The 19,876-nt window shown below is 35.2% G+C and overlaps 1 protein-coding gene across 1 annotated transcript; it reads left to right on the top strand.

Annotated features, from left to right (window-relative positions):
• The first annotated feature begins 263 nt into the window (after window positions 1-263).
• LOC131035595 (uncharacterized) lies at window positions 264-1,568 on the top strand. Its single transcript, XM_057967329.2, has 2 exons — window positions 264-560; window positions 797-1,568. Exons 1-2 carry the CDS (start codon window positions 437-439, stop codon window positions 1,393-1,395), a joined length of 723 nt encoding a protein of 240 aa, XP_057823312.2. The 5' UTR covers window positions 264-436; the 3' UTR covers window positions 1,396-1,568.
• The last annotated feature ends 18,308 nt before the right edge of the window (window positions 1,569-19,876 follow it).

Below are 19,876 nucleotides of genomic sequence, written 5' to 3'. Positions count from 1 at the left end.
ATAACATATGCTCTCCTTACCAGAGAATAATTATTCGAAACATTTTTATTATGCATTTGTTCCGGCTCAAAAAAAATTATTTATTTTTCTGCAAAGAAGATGCAAACACGTTGAGCAAAGTGTGGGTCAAGTCACGTTGATGTGAAACTTGTAAGTACGGCAATCAAGATTCATTCTCATTTCTGAGGGCAAAAGTTTTCATCATGTTTGATTCTTGAGCTGAAAGCAAACGTTCAACCTTTCGGCCGGGGCATTTTACACCATTCCGTGCATACGAAACTGTTATTTCTCCATGCTTTAAAAGCACTGCACTATCAATAACTTCTCACAATCAATTCATTAAAGATCATATTTCCTTCTCTCATTCAATTCATTAAAGATCATATTTCCTTGTCTCATTCAATTCATTAAGATCAGGCAATTCGACAGAGCTGAAATGGAGTCGGTTAGCCGTTCTTCAGATGGGTCTGAACATCTTTCAGTATCAACCCAAGGCTTTAATCCTCCCTTCGAAATGGTCCAAACGGGGGACTCCCACATCATTGTTGCTTATGTACCAGGTAACAAATTCTCATCAATTCTATATTTACACCTTTCTGTTTTTATGTGCAGCAATCATGAATTTGATTTAAACTTATATTAAATCTTATGTTGGGTTTGGTTTGGTTAGCGAATGGTAGGCACAAGTTCATGAGCTCCAATCTCCTCAGAAAGCTTTCAAAATCTTATATTTAAAAAGATCATATGGTTTTTGCGATATATGGTAGTAATGGGTTGAAACTAATTATATGTGCAGGATTCAGGAAGGAAGACATAAGGGTGCAGGTCAACAATGGTGAAACGATAAAAATAAGTGGAGATAAAATTTTGAGAGAATTGGTAATGACAAGACGGTCATTACATATATTTGAGAGATCAGTAAGTCGTGGGTTTTCCAGGAGTTTCAGGATTCCCCACAACGTGAATATCAATGCTATTGGTGCAAAATTCCATGACCATGTTTTATATGTTGTGATGCCCAAGAATTCACAGGGAGTTTCAGATGATCCAAATCCATCACACACAACTTCAAGCCTGAGAGAGATAGATCAGCAAGAAGAAGAAGTGCAGCCTGTAAATGAATGCTATTGTTCACCGGACCCGGATTTTCCCTCACAAAAAGATGGCGATGAAAAAATTGAGGCACAAAGATCTATGACAGGAATGGAGGAGGAAAAAAGTAGCAGACAAGGAAAATATTGTTCAGAAGGTGGGGGAGAAGGAGGAGGAGAAGGGTTAAAAAGTGGATTCGATTACAGCCGAATCTTTTCTAAACGAACTACTATTTTGGTCTCCATTGGCGTGGCATCTCTTGCTATTTTTGCAGCTCATAAAATTATGTCTCGTCGAAAATAGATGTCTGTAGTTTTAGGGTTCTAAGATTTTTTGCCAGCTTACAAGGCTGCTAATATTTTCTAAGAATTACTGTAAATGCAAGTAAAGCATATGATTCTTTCTACCTCTGGATATTTTTTATTCTTGTAAAGAAAATTTGGTATATTTTGATGAACACGTACTTCAATTCTTTATTCTCGTAAAGTAAGTTTGGAGGAACTGTCTATTTTAATGAACCCCGAATTCAAATTAACGTTATTTTTCTGTTTCTCTTTTTCGTGTTTATCTAATCAAAATATTCAAGGTATTAAAGAAACATATTTTCTTTTTCAAGGAAAAAGTTTCATGATTAATCACACGGGACCATTTTCAATGATATATGTTTGTCATGGAAAAACCATTTATTGAGGGTAATCTAGTCTAATTAATTTGCAATTATTTAAAGTACTTAGATTAAATGCATTTAAGTTTGGAGTTTCAATTTGGGACTGTAATTTTTTAACTGTAATAATTTTGTCAATAATTTTATGCATATACATTAAATTATATTGTTTGGTAGAAGTTATTTAAATTAAATTCAAAATGGAACATATTAGATTGTAAAGTTCTTTTGATTAGTTAATGCCAATTAAGAATGAAGAATCAAATAATTGTAATAACTATCTTAGAGAATACAAAATTTTAGCGACAATTTTGTCTTGGTATCTATGTTAAAATTGTGCTTTATTTAAGATCAAGATTGTGTGTTTTGGTTAAGCCTCCAATCAAGAATTTGACAAACATATCTCATCTTAGATTGCAAAACACAAATTGTTCACAGACTTAGATAAATTATTTATGTCATGTTCAACATGATTTACACAAATGATGTGGTGGTCAAATTCCTCCTCATAGTCTTTCACAAACATTTCTCTTCAATGCAATTCTAAAAATTCTTAAACAATTCCAATATATAGTTTGAAAGGGGAAAACTTTCCCTTTAACTTTACAAGAATCCAATTCCATTTAGAAATCAACTTATTTCTCTTAATACAATCTTTTCACATATGCTCTCACCATATGATAATATAACCTTTCAACTTGGTGATAACATACTTGACACATTTAGAGTCTTCAACAAACTCAAACTCAACATATTCTTTTCTAACTTATCGATCCAATATGATAGATCTTCAAGAATTAAAATTTTAGAGTAACTTGGGAGATCAAATCTGAGTTTTCTTCATGTTTTCTTTAATCTCATCTAAAATTTCTATTTCACACTTTTTCATCATGGGAACTTGTAAAATCTCCATCATGTGGCCCATGATCTAGTCTCTAGTCTTCATTACCAAATTTAACCACAACTATTCCTCACCTTTATGTAGTCTCCATGGCATCAATATTTGTCTACACAACTCACATAGTATCACCTTATTCATTATCACAATATACTCTTTAATCCCTACCATCTCTTATTCTATGATCCATTTCCCTTATGAGTCATTTATAATTTGGCACATGCCCAATCACTCTGTTGTGGGGTTACAACTTACCCTCACAATAATACGCAATTATGAAAATTACTAGTTGAAAGAATGTAAAATAATAATCATGTCAAATTAAGTATTTTTTAGCATAAACACCTGATAACAGGTGTTGGGTTTGTTACTTGGTTATGTTGTAGGAAAATAAATGTGAAGAGGGGAAAAGACCTGTGAGGTGGATTAGATGACAAATATGCAAATCAAACATATAATCACATGAAATCAAAAGACATAATTTGAAATGCTCAAAACAGGGATGAAATGCATATACCTCACAAACCAATACCTTCTCCTTCAGATTGAGCTTGATGAAGTGAAAGCGCCCTTGGATGATGCTCCACTTGATGTGCTCCTCTTTTCTTACTTGGTGTGGATGGCTCTCTAATGTTGTGCACAAATGAGATGGATCTTGGAGGGTGATGGAGATGAGATGATTAAGTGTGGATGTAGGATGATTTTGACATGATAAGGATGCTAAAATGATTTTCCTAGGCTCAAAAGGGCAGCATAAGATTACTGAATTTAGAGATGAAAAGTGAAGGGATGACATCCTCAATTTATAGGAAGAGGAGAGGAAAAATGGATGGCTAAGATGGATTCAAGATGAAGGGCTAGAATTGCTTGTGAGCTCCCACAAGGCCCAAGAGAGGGTGTGGAGACCAAGAGATATGCCTTAAAGGCATTTCTTGTCTCTACACTCCTCAAGGTACATTGGGAAGACTTCCCAAGGTACCTTGAGAAGAGAAAAGTACATTGGGAAGACTTCCCAATGTGCCTTGAGAGGAGCAAGGGATGTGACATTCCTTGAAGAATGGGGAGGAGGAATTTAAAATTCTCCAAAAAGGGATAATCATGGGGATTGGAGGAATAAGAAGGAATTAAAAGCTCCTTGGGAGAGGAGATGCCTAGAGGACTGTGAGATTTTGAAAATCTCACATTCACCTAGGAAAAGAGCATTAAAAGCTAGTGGTTGGATGGAAGGGACAAGGAGTTGACTTGGTGGCTAATCATGATGATTAGCCATTAGCAACTCATTAGGGGGGGATTAGAGGAAATGTTAGGTGGGATTAGGATTTGATGGAGGATTTGACTAGGAGAGAGAATGAGTGGAGGGGGTAAAAACTTAGAAGAATAAGGTTAAATGAGTTTAAGGAATTTCTAGAAAACTTTATTAGGTTAATGATGAATTAAGAAGATGATTTGTAAGAATCATGTAGGTTAACTAATTAATTGAAATTAATTAGCCAAGAGGAAGATTTGTGAGGATTTAATCTTTTAGAAGAATAAAGAAAGGAATTGATTTATTAAGTAAATCAGTCACATACTATAGTGACAATATTAATTATATTTAATTAATATTGAGGAGAATTTGAATTAACATAATTAATTAATTATGTGAGGAATTAAAAGTAATTAAAAATAATTACTTTTAGGTGTCTGCAAAATGATAGAAAATAGGAAGCGAAATGGATATTTTGGGGAGCTCAAAATAAAGAATGTACTAAAATAAATGTGCTTGTATGGACTAGGAACAACTAGGATCAAGATTAGATTAATTAATAGAGGTTCCTAACCAACTTTCATTATTTTGTAACTTAGTACTTTATTGCAAGAAGGAGGTGCTTCCAACTTGGAGGATATTTATAGGGTTGAAATGAGAAGTTCTTGAGGTAATTGGGCCCCCAAGATTCTAGGGTCTTTCTACACAAGCTTTTGATCCAAACTCTTTATAGACACGTATCATGAAAATGAGTAGAACATGGGGTATATTGACACACCAACTCAAATACACTAAAATTTGAGAAAAAATATAAATTTTAAAAGAGAAAGCTAGATTCACATTAGGGACACTCTCAAATTGGCATTAGTGGACCACTTAGAGGTTATATTAAAACATTCACTAAATTATGAGGCAATATTTTTACACAAAGAAGTGGTGTGCCCATCTCCAATGAGTCCAATACCTTTATTTGGTCTAAAAATTTGTAAGCAGAATCTTATCTAAATTCTAAATTCACCTCCCTAAATTGGTATTGTCTCTATTTTTACACAATATGCTTCAAATCCACTTGCAAACATAAAATTTAAATTCGAACACCAATAAAGAAAATAGTTAAAGGTGAAGCTACCTTGTTAATCCTCATTATAGGTTTTCAAAATTGAAGCAAAATGGCATGGAAATACTAATAGAAAATTTTAAAGATAAGAAGTTTCATCTATATTCTAAGTACAAACAACAAATATAAAGTGAATCGATAACTAGGATACAATATAAAAAATTGACAACTAAAATTGTCAAAAAAATTTAAAAAGGTGATATGGATGGGAAGCCATATCAAAATTAAGAATAAAGAAAAATGGTTTAGAGGGAATCTGATGATTTTTTAAGGGTTATGAGGAAAATACTAAGGCTAGATTTTCAAAATCTCACAAAGAAGATAATATGATGAGTGATGACACAAATGGAGATTTAAATGTATGGAAAATTAATGTCAAACTAATGGTGAGTGATACAAGGTCTATAAAAACTACAATTTAAGTAATTTTGATTAAAAAAAATATAAATAAAACTAAGGATATAATGATCTAGGATTACATTCAAGCTAGGAGATTATAGGTATAGCAAAATACTAAAAAAATAGATATGCAAGTTTATGGAAATGGTTGAGGAGCATATGGAAATGGTTGAGGAGGGATGAGAAATCACCTACATGTGAGTGTATGCAAATCATAAGCTAAAAAAATAATAGAAATAAAACTAGTGTAGCATCTAACCTAAGTTAGGTAATGTAAAAAATAAGAAATGGCTATCATAGTGGAATGGTTCAACTATAAATATTATTGTGATGCTTTATAAAGGGTATTGTAGTGATCTAAAAGCCTAGATAAAAGAGTTGAGATGAAAGCTAACACACTATAGAAATATAAAAAAATTAACATGTAATCACTTCTAATGCAAATGCATTTAAAATAAACAACTAGTTTGTATTAATCATGAATAGATCAAAGAAATATGAATTTAGATATGTCTGGCCATATAATTAGTTTTAAAGAAAAGGTGTATGAAAAATATATAGGAATAAAACATGGTTATGTTATTATCTTAGAATAATTGATGTTGGTACATTATCATCTAGGATTTTTTTTGTTCCCAAAGCCACAAATTGAAAATCAAAGGGACTTGCCAAATCCCTAATTAATTCAATCAGCCTTGGCCAACGAACAGGAATGGTCAAAGACCAAATTCCTCTGCACTTAAGGCTCCACTAGACCTAGGTGGGTACACCCCAATCTCCAAAGCATAAAGAGATTTCTTTATAGTGAATTTAAATTATTGAATCTAGTTGTTTACAAGAATGGCAAACAATTTCTTGCAACTATACTTTATGATATGCATTTAACTTGTTTTAATCTGAAAATTTGAATATAATTGAATATGAATAAAAGCTATAACATAATGATGTTGGAACTTAGAGTAATTATGAGAAAACGAGGCAAGTAAAACTAGTAATGGATTTCTCTAGTGAGGACTTTGTGCACACTTAATCTACTCACAGGAAACCAATAAAAGACCAGTGCCTTATCTGACAATTTACATGCCACTTGATGGACAGATACTTGTAATCTTTGGAGACAGTGTGAAGAAACAAACTATCACTGCAATGTCTTCAATGTGTGCTATAAGAACACCAAAAATAATTCTTCTATCTCTATACCAACAAGTGATAAAACATTGTAACAAACCTTATTCAGATTTATCCAAGAGCTTTTAAATCACCAACATCACATAACATGAAATGATCTGAAGATGAAAACAATGAATCTTGTATATTAATTTCTCAGAATGATTGGTGTACAAAAACTGCAGACTCACGGATACTTCATGGTACACTTGCTTGCATGAAATGGATTTCAATTTCTATAGACTAGCCTTACACAACATTATTGGTTCCAACAGACAATCTTAAAGTAATAATTTTTCTTGCTCTACATTCGAGAATACAAATTGACTCATTATATATACATGACTAAAAGATATGAATGAAAGGACACACCCTTTCATTAACATAAACTAAAACTAACAGAAAACTAATTCACTCAATTACAATAACATAGACTAATTCTTTTCGTCCAGCCACTGACCACATTTCTGGATATGTCATAGATATGCCTTGTCCTTATATGTGCAGGCATTGAAGATAATATCTCTGACCGCGATCTCTGTTGTAACAACACTTTCCACCTGTTCCCTTGTTTCATTCATGTCCAATGCATCCGCATGGGCAACACTAAGCACCGAACTTAGTAGAGATCTGCACTCGGTAATCCATAGTTGTTTGTCCTTCATGACCCCTGTATCATCTACCATGCTTGGAAATCCATGATTAATGATCCCTTTAGACTCCTCATACTCAATATTTAAATCTGTTGTGAATCCTTGATGAGTGTCAATTAGTTTGTTGACCTTATTGATTCTTTTGTTACTCAGTGTGTGATCCTGTAGGAGCATGTTTAACCTATCAAGGATCCTCTGGTGCGACACTATGTTATCCATATTTTTCTGGTAGACGGTCCATAATTCTTCCAATATCTTCTGCAAATTTTCAAATCATTTAGTCAATAAGACACATGTTGTGTTTGTCCTTATACTCTTCATCCTTTCCTTCAATTTTTTGTTTTCCCTGTGCAGTTCTTCGCACTTCTTTTTCAATTTGGACTCATCCACTATCTGGGGTACAGGTTGTCCCCTACTTCTCAAGAGTTCCTCATATAGTGCTTTATACTTTCCTGTCTCTTTCACCAACATCTTCATTTGTGCTTTATTTAGCTTCAAAATGTCAACTCCCATATCTGTTGTGACCATGGATCAACCTCACCGACCTTTAACTTCATCATGTGTCCAAAAGCTTTGTCCACATCTATTATTTTTGGCCTTTTATTTGGGGGATAAAGAGCCTGTAGAAGCATGGCCTCATCATCTAGATCATACCTTGATCCAATAAAAATATCATCCATGCCTTGGATATCCAATTTGAAATCCTTCTTATCTGAATGCAATAAATTGTCAAAAATGAAGGATGCACTAAGGTCCTAGCCTGGAAAAAGAATTATTCCTTCTTCTATCAGGAGTTGCCTTCCCCTTTGAGGGTTCATGCCTTCCAACTTTGTATTTATGTCTGCCTTCAATTTTTGAAGCATCTCTGCCTCATTCTCTGGTGTTACATCCAGCATGGTCTCTCTTAGCCTCTTTCCTTTGAAGTGATATAGGAAGGACTTAAATTCCCTCAACTTGATGAACTCGTCATCAGATACAGAAGAGGTATGCTCCTCTAGCCTGACATCTACGTATGTGTTTATTCTTGCAATAGTTAGGTCGTGTGCTTCAGGCTCTTCTTCCCTTTTAGGCCTCCTAAATATTGAAATAGCCTCATTTTCTCTTGACTCTCTCTCTGCTTCTTCTTCCTTTCCCATCTCCTGTAGTCGTTGTTTCTTCTCATCCAGTTTATGGTTTAAATCTTGGACTATCTACATAGCCTCCTCAGACTCCTTGTTCCTGAAGATATCCCAGGTTTCAACATACTCATGAAAAATAATCACCTATATTTTTCCTTTTCCTTCTCTGGTGGATATAGCCCTCAAGATCATAGTTCTTCCAACCTGTGTGCTCATAGAGGTTGTAATCTTCTATCAACGTCTTGTCAATGATCTCATATGCCTTTGTGGAGACAATTGTGAAATCACCAAAATGTAAGGTCCCGAGCAAGAAAACTTGCTTGTGAGCACCTCCAAAATGTTGTGCATTTGAGACACTCATCTGCCTTACAATCTCTAGGTAGGCGATTCTGTCAGGTGTAGGCTTCGGCAACACATAAGGAGCTCCTTCAAATTTGAAAAATCTAACATAGGTGAAGTCCTGGCATACATACCAGTCACCTCAATTGTGGTTTACTCTAGTATCCCCATGTTCATGGGGTCTAAGGAATCTTTTGATTTCCTCCAAAAATGACCCATCAAAAGAGACTCCAAAATCTCTGAATAAAGGCTGCACAAAGAATTCTTCAAATTTGATATTGTGAAATCTCATGAAACATGAATCCCATAGTGACCACCATAACTATACAAGTTGCTCCTCTCCATCTTTACCATGAATATTCAGCTTTAGATCCTCAGGCCACATTCCCCTGAATCGTCCATAAAATAAGACAACGTGCATTAACAAAGAATAAAACTTAAAAGATTTGTCAGGGTTATTATGAAGGCTTAAGAAGCCCTCATGTATCTTCTCAACAATATAAGTAGCATAGCTGAATTGTCTCAACTCATGCATCTATGTGTTGGTAGCAAGGACCAAAGGTCCTATCTGAGCTATATCCAGGACTTCAACTCCTCCCACTTGACCGCATGCCATATAGGTATACTGCAGATACTGCCTAAAGATATTGATACTAAATAGGGGCTCGTCTTCTTCTGTCAATTTTTCCTTTTCAGCCTTATGAATGGCCAAATTCCACCCATTGTACACGGTGTCCATCTTTGTATACTCTTCCTCTAGTTTCTCAAAAGACAAAGGAACATCAAATTCAAAACCTAGACCAAAAACATCCTGGGTGGTGGCTACTAAGATATGGATGAATGTGTTGCCATTTGGTAATTGAATACATCTTTTTGCAGCATTGTAAGCCCTAGCCAACATTTTTCATCAATTGGACATTCACAAAGATGTTAGGGACTACGAGCTTACCCAATCCATTCGTCCATGGGTTTGAAATTGGGGTTGGCTTATTTCTCCTTGAATAATGATACAAGAACAATTCGTGACCTCTATTCATGGTCCAGACATCACCAATTTCCTTGAAATCATCCTCTAACTGGTCACAAATGGGTAGGTTAACCTTTGATCTCTGGGATTTGGCTCCTGGTGAGCTCATTTGATCAATCATATCCTGGTTTAATCTTCACCTTTGTGCACCCTCTCCACCTTTAGACTTCTTTGAAGCACTTTTAGAAACCTTAACAACCTTTCTCTTGCCTTTTGAACTAGAGCCCTCCATATCTGACTACCTCAAGCTTTGCTAGAATTCAAATTTATGTGGCTCAATTTCACTTCCAATCTCCCTATTTTTCTTTGGTTCACTTGTGCCAACTCCTTATACCAACTTCTATATAGACTTTTTACTTGATTGAAATGGTGTTGCTGCTTGCCTCATGTAAGCACAAAGCTATCCATTGCCTGTATTAATAATGGCAAGTGGATTCGTCAAGATTAGATCTTGCAATGCCTAGTCATCATAACTCCTCCCAATAATTTAATTGCTTGGCTCTACCCGTCCTTTTCATCGGCATAAGACTTATCGATCACTTCATCAGGTATCGAGATAGTTCACTTTATGTTTTGTTGATGGTTATACTTTCCCCGATGGCTCTGCCTTCTATCTAGGCTTTATCTTTATCTTTATATCTTATCGACGTATGTTATTCCGATATAACCTCCTTCTTTTTCTTTGTGGCATCCTACCCATCGAGTATCGGCATAACTTACTTTATGTTTCACCGATGACCCGATAACATCACCTTCAGACTTATGTGTCTTTTATTGTTCCAGTCTATCGGCATACATTTCCTCAATAAGATCTCCTTGACCCCACCTATCTTTGTTCTTTCATCAGGTGTCGGTGTAACAAAAAGTGTCTTCCCTCGATGAGGCAATGATATCTTGATGACTTGGTCTTCGATTGGTGTAACTTATCCCGATCAGGTCTCCTTCTCTTCACTTGACTTGTCTTTTCCATCGAGTATTGACGTAACTAAAAATACCTTTCACCGATGGTTTAAGTTATCTTGATGACTTAGTATTTTTCATTTTTTGCTACAACCTCATTGGAGTGAGTCATGTCGATGACACCGCCTTTTCCACTTAGCCCATTGGGTATTAGAGTAGCATGGGATGACATTCTTCGATGACCTGATGACATCACTAACCTCTACTTTGTGTTATCCTTCATCAGTGTAATATGTGCCAAAAATGTCATCGATTATCAACATAACATTTTTTGCATGCCCCCAATGAGTGAATGTTATGCTGATAGGTTCTTTCAGGGTCTATGCCAGTTGGTCTAGTCGGGGTAACATACACCGATAGCTTAAATTTGATAATTTTAATAATAAAGCTCCTCTTCTTATATCATTTGCACTTGCAACCCTCCAAGGAAACTTCATACATCCTAATAAATGACAAAGGCCATCACATAGGCCCAGAGAATGCCTTATAAAGATCCCAATACTTTTATGATGCAAATTCCTCATGTAGTCCCTATTCAGTGCCAACCCTTAGCATGCCCTAGCGGTACTTGTCCAATTCTGAAAAACACATCACAGTAGGGTTTTCCTGGTACTGCAACATACTTCCTGCACATAAAATCCAGCAATAAATGCTCTTATGATGAAAATGTACATATAAAACATCAAAGAAATAGCACAGGATATTTTGTAAAAATATGTGCTAACAAATTGTATAAAATAAAATAAATATTCGTAAACAAGGAGGCCACACTTTATTTATCTATTTTATTAGTTTCCTAGGGGAGATGGATGTGTTTTTTTTTCTTTTCCATTGAGAAAAGAAGAAATCACAAATGGGAGGAGAAACAACACATCATGTCTCTTTTATTTTCAAAAGGAAAATAAAAGAACACACATGTTTATACATTTCTTACTTGGCAAACTAGAAATACATAGATATAGAACGTGAGCTTGGGTCCAAGCAAGTCAGAGAAGAAAATTATTTGTTTTAGTTTCCCTAAGAAAGGGAGAACAAGTATGTGTTTTATCATCCATTTTGTGACTAAAATATTTAATTAGAAGAGAAATTACCTCTACTATGTGGTTTTCATCCATATTAAGGTTTTGCTAGCTCAAATATTATGTTAAATGTGGAAGTGCACCTTATATTTAGTTAGAAAAATAGAATATTTTATTTATTAATAGTTTTAATTTATTTTTATTAAATATGACAACACAAATTATTGGTTTAGTAATTTCTATAAGAACGTGTATAAATAATTTATATATCAATTGGAATTAGAGCAAAAAGTTCATTGGAGATTATACAATATTTTGGTAACATGTGAGGTTTGTGTCTATAATGATATTTATAATTAATACCTATGTGTGTGGGTTGCAAAGAATTAACCATTACTAAATCCATGAAGAAGAAGCTTGAAGATCTTCAATAAAGCTATAAATTTGTTATAGGGATAAATTGAGTTCTTTTCAACAAAAATTACCATTCAAATGAGATCAGTGCCTTATAGGGAAATAAAATCAAACCATAACAACATCATCTACAACCTTCACACATAAAACTTTTAATCTTGGGCTAACTAACTCAATTATTTACACCAAACCACCAAATGCTATTTGAAATGCAACTCTACTTTAAGATCCTAACATCATATTTAATCCCTTGTATCTTGATAAGAGCATCTCTAACTATTTTCTTGAAATAGAGCTGAAATCAAGATACACACTACAGTTGGAACAATTAAACCTTACTCAAATATTCCAAATGGATCAAATATCACATAAGGATACAGTTATACCATATAGTCTTGAACTCCATTTTTTATTATATGATATAAAAATATGCTTTATAGTAGCAGGATGATCTATCTATCTTTCACTATCAACACTTGTAACTAGGAATTTGGAAATGAGCAACAAAAGCACATGATTAGGCAACCACAAACCTAATTATCTATGATAAAAACTCCTAATTCAATCAATGAAAGCATGAAGACAAAACAATCAAATTAAAGCAAAAACCAATACAAATGTCTCCTTCATGTGATTCCATTGTTCTTCTTTCTCCTTCAAATGGATGTGGCTCTCACCTACAAACACAAGTGTATTGGAAGCAAGATAATGACAAAATGATAGTAAATTGATTTTTATAGCATAAGGATACTCGAAATGTGGTTGTTGAAAATGAGCAATCAGAGCTCAATTTATAGAAAAATTAGGATTGATTGGATGGCTAAGATTTAAATATTTTAGGTAAGATGGACATACCTAATTAAGTGCACATCAGAGCTTCCATTCAGGGAAGGATGATGATAGAAGAAATCAAATGGGAAGATATTATGAGAATTGAAGCAGTCATCGGCGAGGAGGGACCTCAAGGAGATCAGTCCCAACTGGTCAGCAAGAGTAAACACAATGAAAAACACAGATATGATGGAGGAAATGTAGAACAAATAGTTTTATTGCATGATAGCTAATTACATCCAACCGGTAACCCTACAAGCTTGGTAGAATAGGTCACACTGGGACCTTGAATTGAAAAGATCTATCTTCTAGGCATAGTCTAGCTATCTGATACTTCTTAATTCTCTGATTCATTACATCTTAAAGCATCATTACAAATGTATATATCGATCCAAAGGATCCAGTCGGCCCAAAAGGGATCAAAACCCAAAGAACAAGACCTAATGTGCAAAAATGAACAAGGTCGGCCTCCGCCAAGAGATTCCTCCAAAAAATCCAAAGCGTGAAACGTAGAAGGTCAGCCACATGCCAAGAAACATCGAGATCAATATCCAAGGCTCCACAAGCTTTGAAGTGGCCGGTTCTGGTAGATCACCAGAATAGGTCTTAGGCAACTGGTAACAAAGGAACTGGTAACAAGAAACTATCATGAAAGTCGGTAGCGATATCTTGCTAGAAAGTGATCCAAATGAGATGCGGTTTGAAAGAAAGAAATATGATCAAGTGTTTGAGTAGAATCCAACTCCACAAGACCCAGTGAGCCAAAACTGGGACATACAGAAAGGAAAATTGGAGCTACAAACAAAAAACAAAACAGAAAAGAAAATGTTTTTGGTTGATGCAAGATTGTTGTAACCGGGGATGCTCCTGCATCTGACATCTAGGGTTAATAAAATAGTGAGCCTCTCACTTTACTGGGGTCAGAGGGAAACCAAGGTGTTCTACCTCTACCTGAGAAATCCAAGATGAATCTTCAACCAGTCTGCTATTCCACTTCACAAGATATTCTTTGTGTTGACTACTCTGGGTACTACACCCAATCCTACTGTCCAAAATCTCTTCAATCTGATTTGGTTCCTTCTGGGGTAATTGTCTCTCAAGGCCTGCAACACATTCCTCACTGAATTCTAGGTCATGGTACTCATGAAGATCTGCAATGTTGAATATAGGCAAAATACTTAGATTATCTGATAGCTCTATTTCATATGCATTTCCAGAACTCAACTTCCTCAAGATCTTACAAGGTCCAAACTTCTTCATCTGCAACTTATTATAAGTTTCAATGGGGAAACTTTATTTTCTCAAATATACCATCACTTCATCACTAACTTCAAATTCCTTATGTCTCCTCTACTCATCTGCCTTCTCCTTATATTTTCTATTCATGTCTTCCAAATGTTGTCTAATTTGAATATGCAATGGTGCCATGTGATTTGCAAATTATTCTTCTTTTGAACTCTTTTGGTCTTCACTGCTAATGTCTCTCAATTATTCTATTCCTCTAGGATGCACTCGGGTAAAAATCTCAAAAGGTGTTTTTCTGATACTTCTATTCACTGAATTTTTATAGGCAAACTCTGCTTGTGTAAGGATCAAATTGCAACTTCCAATTTTTTCTCCCACTAAACATCTCAATAGGTTTCCCAAACTCCAGTTAACTACTTTTGTTTCCCCATCAGTCTGTGGATGAAAAGTAGAACTGAACTTCAAATCTGTCTTCATCTTCTTCCAAAGTGTTCTCCAAAAATAGCCAGCAAACTTAGTGTCTCTATCTGAAACTATGCTCTTAGGTAATCCATCCAATCTTACCACTTCCTTGAAAAATAGGTCTGCTACATGCAATGCATCTGATGTCTTCTTACAAGGTATTAAATAGCCATCTTTGAAAATCTATCCACTACCACAAATATAGAATCATTCCCTCTCAGTGTCTTGGGTAATCCAAGTACAAAATCCATGCTTATATCCTCCCAAGGTCTTACTGGTACTGTCAAAGGTTTATACAATCCTACATTCTGACTACTACCTTTGGCAACTTGACAAACTCTACAACTTTGCACATATCTCTTAACATCCTTATGAATCTGGGGCCAAAAGTACTGCTCACTCACCAATGCAACTGTTTTATCAATGCCAAAATGTCTAGCTAAACCTCCACTATGCTTCTCTTTTATCAAGTTCTCTCTCATGGAACTCTTAGGTATGCATAATTGAACTCCCTTGAATAACATCCCATCCTGAATGAAATAATCCAACCATTTGCTCCTATCAACCATAATCAGTTCTATACATGCTTTCCAAGGTTCTGCAAAATCTCAGTCTTCATCATACAAGATCTTCAAATCTTCAAAACCTAATACTGTCACTCCCATTTTTGTCAGCAAATTCCTTCTCCTACTCAATGCATCAACAACTTTGTTAGATTTCCCACTTCTATGCTTCAACAGAAAGGTGTAACTCTACAAGAACTCTACCCATCTCATATGTCTCTGATTCAACTTACTCTGACTGTTCAAATACTGCAAAGCTTGATGATTTGTATACAACACAAACTCCTTAGGCAACAAGTAATGTCTCCATTTCTTCAAGGCTTGAACTATCGCATAAAATTCTTGATCATACACTGAATATCTCTTCCAAACATCATTCAATTTCTCACTGAAATGTGTTATTTCTCTCCCTTCTTGACTCAAAACTGCTTCTATTGTTGTTCCACTTACATCACAATCCACTTGACATACCTTATTGAAATCTAGTAAAGACAACACAGGCTACTCAATCACTTTTTGTTTCAACAATTCAAAACTTTTGTTTTCTCTGGTGGTCCACTTGAATTCCTTCTGATCTCCCTTCGTGGTCTTAGTCATAGGGTTACAAGCTGAACTGAAATTTTAGATAAACTTCTGATAAAAACTACCCAATCCATAAAATGATCTTACCTCTCCAATGCTTTCTAGTGTAGGTCACTCAACAATGGCTTTCACTTTATCAGGGTCCATCTTCAAACCATCCTCAGATATCACAAATCCTAAATAGACTAACTTGTCGTTCATGAAAGTGCACTTCTTGATATTGATCAACAACTTCTTTTCTCTCAACCTCTGCAAAACTTGTCTTAACTGCAACAAATGCTCCTCTTTTGTCTTACTGAAAATTAGAATGTCATCCATATACACAATAACAAACTTACCCAAGAATTTCTTCAATACCTCATTCATCAGCCTCATGAAAGTACTCAATGCATTAGTCAATCCAAAAGGCATCACTAATCATTCATATAATCCTTCATTTGTCTTAAATTTTGTCTTCCACTCATCACCTTCTTTGATCCTGGTCTGATGATATCCACTCTTCAAATCTATCTTTGTAAAGTATTTTTCTCCACTCAAGCAGTCCATTATGTCATCCATCCTAGGCAAAGGAAACTGGTATTTCACTGTGATCTTGTTTATTGCTCTTGAATCGGTACACATCCTCCATTCGCCATTCTTCTTAGGTGCTAATACTATTGGTACTGCACAAGGGCTTAGACTTTCCCTGATCAAACCTTTCTCCAATAGCTACTGCACTTTTCTATTCAGTTCTTCATTCTCTACTAGTGTCAATCAGTGCAGCTTTGTTAGGCAAACTAGCTCTGGGAACCAAGTCCATGCAATGATTAGTACTTCTAATAGGTGGAAATCCATCAAGTACATTATCTAAAATAATTTCCTCATACTCTGTCAGCAAATCTCTTATCTCTTTCGGGTGTTCTCCTTCTGGTTCCAATCTCTCAGTCTTCTTAAGAATTAAGGCAAAACTCACATTCTCATGTCTCAGTCCATCCATGAAATTCCTTCCATCTACTAGACAAATTCGAGTATTTGTACAGACTCCATTCTTCAAAGGTTCCTCCAAAGGCAACAAGGTTTGCTTCATCCCATTGGCCACAATAGTTTATGTATTCTTCCTCCCATCATGTATTGCATGTCTATCAAACTGGAAAGGTCTTCCCAACAAAAGATGACAAATATCCATAGGCATAATATCACACAAAACTTCATCATGATAATTCCCAATTTTCAATTATAGTAAACATTGTTCACTTACTAACAACTTATGTTAATCCTAAATCCATGCTATCTGATAAGGCTTAGGGTGTTTCAATCTCTCCAATTTCAACTTATTCACCATCTCTTCTGAAACAAGATTATCTGAACTACCACTATCAATAACAGCTTTACAACACTTACCAAATACCTTACATCTGGTCTTGAACAGGTTCTTCCTTTGCAAGGGTTCTTCATCTCCTCTGGTATAACACAAAGCTATCCTCATCATCAACAATTCTCCATCTTTTGGTTTATTGTCTAATCCGGTGGGGTTCTTTTCCACCACTGCTGCTCTTCTGGTAGCCTCTATCTTCTTATATTCAAATGCACAGTGTCTTTCTCCTGCACATTTAAAGCAGGTTCCTTTGAATGTCCTTTTATCTTGTCTCCCAAAGTTCTCATTTCAATAACCATCCAGTTCTCTCCTCTGGTAGAAATTTCTATCATCCTTTCAATATGAATTACCTTCCTTTCTCACTTCCTTGTCCTTGTTCTGATCTGTATCGGTTCCTCTTCCTCCATTATATCCTCTCCCTCCTTGAAATATTCCCCCAATAAACCTTCCACCTCTACCTCTCTGTCTCTACTCATGCCTTTTATTCAATTTCTCTTCAACCTTTATTGCATACTGGTAAACCTTGTCAACACTCTCCAATTTGATCATATTGAGTTCATCTTGTATAGACATCTGCAATCCTTTCAAATATCTTGCAATTCATTCAACTTCATCATCAACATGTTCAGATTTGATGTCCATCTTGTAAAATACTTCGGTGTACTCCTTCACACTATAATCCTTCTGTCTAAAATTCTGCAACTTCCGGAACAAATCTACTTGATAATTCGCCGAGACAAACTTTGATTTTAACTTAGCAACCATCATATCCTATGTCTTAATGTTTTCTTTACCTCTTCTTTTCCTATCAACTTGCAAGTATTCCCACCAAAGAGATGCATGACCTTTCAACTGTGTACATGCATATTTCACCTTCCTCTCTTCTGTAGTGTTTTCAAAATCAAAATACTTCTCCATCTCCGAGATCCAATCCGACAATTCATCTGAATCTAACTTCCCATCATATTACAGTGGGGTAAAATTAGGTTTAATGTTTACCCTACTCAAAACACTTAAAAACCTTTCCTCCTCTGGATCAACTGCCGGTAGGTTCACTTGTTCTATCCAGGCTTCTTCTCCTTCATCTTCACTCACATCCTCATTATGTCGACCTCTTCTCTGGGCTATCTCCATGGCTTCTAACCGGGTTGCTATTCCTCGCAACATCTCAATTACAATAGGGTTTTCTTTCCCACGCGCTCCACCATTCCTAGTTCCTCTTTGCGCCATTGATCCATGTTAGTCCTTTGCAATTTTAGGTCGGATCCGCAATTCACCACCCTACAACAAAATTCCAGGACACACAAGCTCCAGAATGAAACTTCGCTCTGATACCACTTTAAGTAGTCACCGACAAGGAGGGACCTCAAGGAGATCAGTCCCAACTGGTCAGCAAGAGTAAACACAATAGAAACACACAGATATGATGGTGACAATGCAAAACAGATAGTTTTATTGCATGAAAGTTAATTGCATCCAACCGGTAACAACGAGGTTACAACATATCAACACACAAGCCTAGTAGAATAGGTCACATTGGGACCTTGAATCGAAAAGATCTATCTTATAGGCACAATCTAGCCATCTAATACTTCTTAATTCTTTGATTCATTACATCTTAAACCATGATTACAAATATATATATATATATATATATATATATATATATATATATATCGATCCAAAGGATCCAATCGGCCCAAAAGGGATCAAACCCGAAGAACAAGACCTAACGTGCAAAAATGAACAAGGTCGGCCTCCGCCAAGAGATTCCTCCAAATAATCCAAAGGGTGAAATGTAGAAGGTCGGACACATGCCAAGAAACATCTTGATCAACATCCAAGGCTCTGCAAGCTTCAAAATGGGTTTTGGTAGATCATCATAATAGGTCTCAGGCAACCGGTAACAAGAAACTGTCATGAAAGCCGGTAGCGATATCTTGCCAAAAAGTGATCCAAATGAGATGCAGTTAAAATTAAAGAAAGATGATCAATTCTTCAAGTAGAATCCAACTCCACAGGATCCGGTGAGCCAAAGTTGGGACATATAGAAAGGAAACCTAGAACTCCAAATAGAAAACAAAACAAAAAAGAAAATATTTTTGGTTGATGCAAGATTGTTGTGAACTGGGGATGCTCCTGCAGATAATGACAAAATGATAGTAAAGTGATTTCGATAGCATAAGGATACTCGAAATGTGGTTGTTGAAAATGAACAATGAGAGCTCAATTTATAGAAAAATTGGGATTGATTGGATGACTAAGATTTAAATTTTTTTTGGTTAGATGAAAGGACCTAATTAAGTGCACAACAAAGTTGTCATTTGGGGAAGGATGAAGATAGAAGAAAGCAAATGAGAAGATGTTATGAGAATAAATAATAAAATCTTTAATTATCTTCTCATAAATACCAAATTAGCAAGTTGAAAATATCAGGAAGATTTAAATAATTAAAAATTATTAAATATCCTCATTCAAAAAGATAAATAGAAGAATTGAAAATAAATAAAATATCCTCTCACAAAAAGCTGATTTTTGAAGATGCATACCTCATTTTTGAATTTAACAATTAAGATTAATGAGATATTGCCAAAAAGATTGATTTTTTAAAATCAAGAAAAGATACTAGTTTCCAAATTTGAAAATTAGGAGGATATTATGAGAACATTTAATAATTAAAAATTATTAAAAATCTCCATATAAGAGGATAAAATGGTAGAATAAAA

The sequence above is a fragment of the Cryptomeria japonica genome, chromosome 3, assembly GCF_030272615.1.
Source record: "Cryptomeria japonica chromosome 3, Sugi_1.0, whole genome shotgun sequence".
In the NCBI taxonomy this organism is placed as follows: domain Eukaryota; kingdom Viridiplantae; phylum Streptophyta; class Pinopsida; order Cupressales; family Cupressaceae; genus Cryptomeria; species Cryptomeria japonica.
The sequence above is the reverse complement of the archived record's forward strand: the minus strand, read 5'-3'. Positions and strand labels throughout refer to the sequence as shown.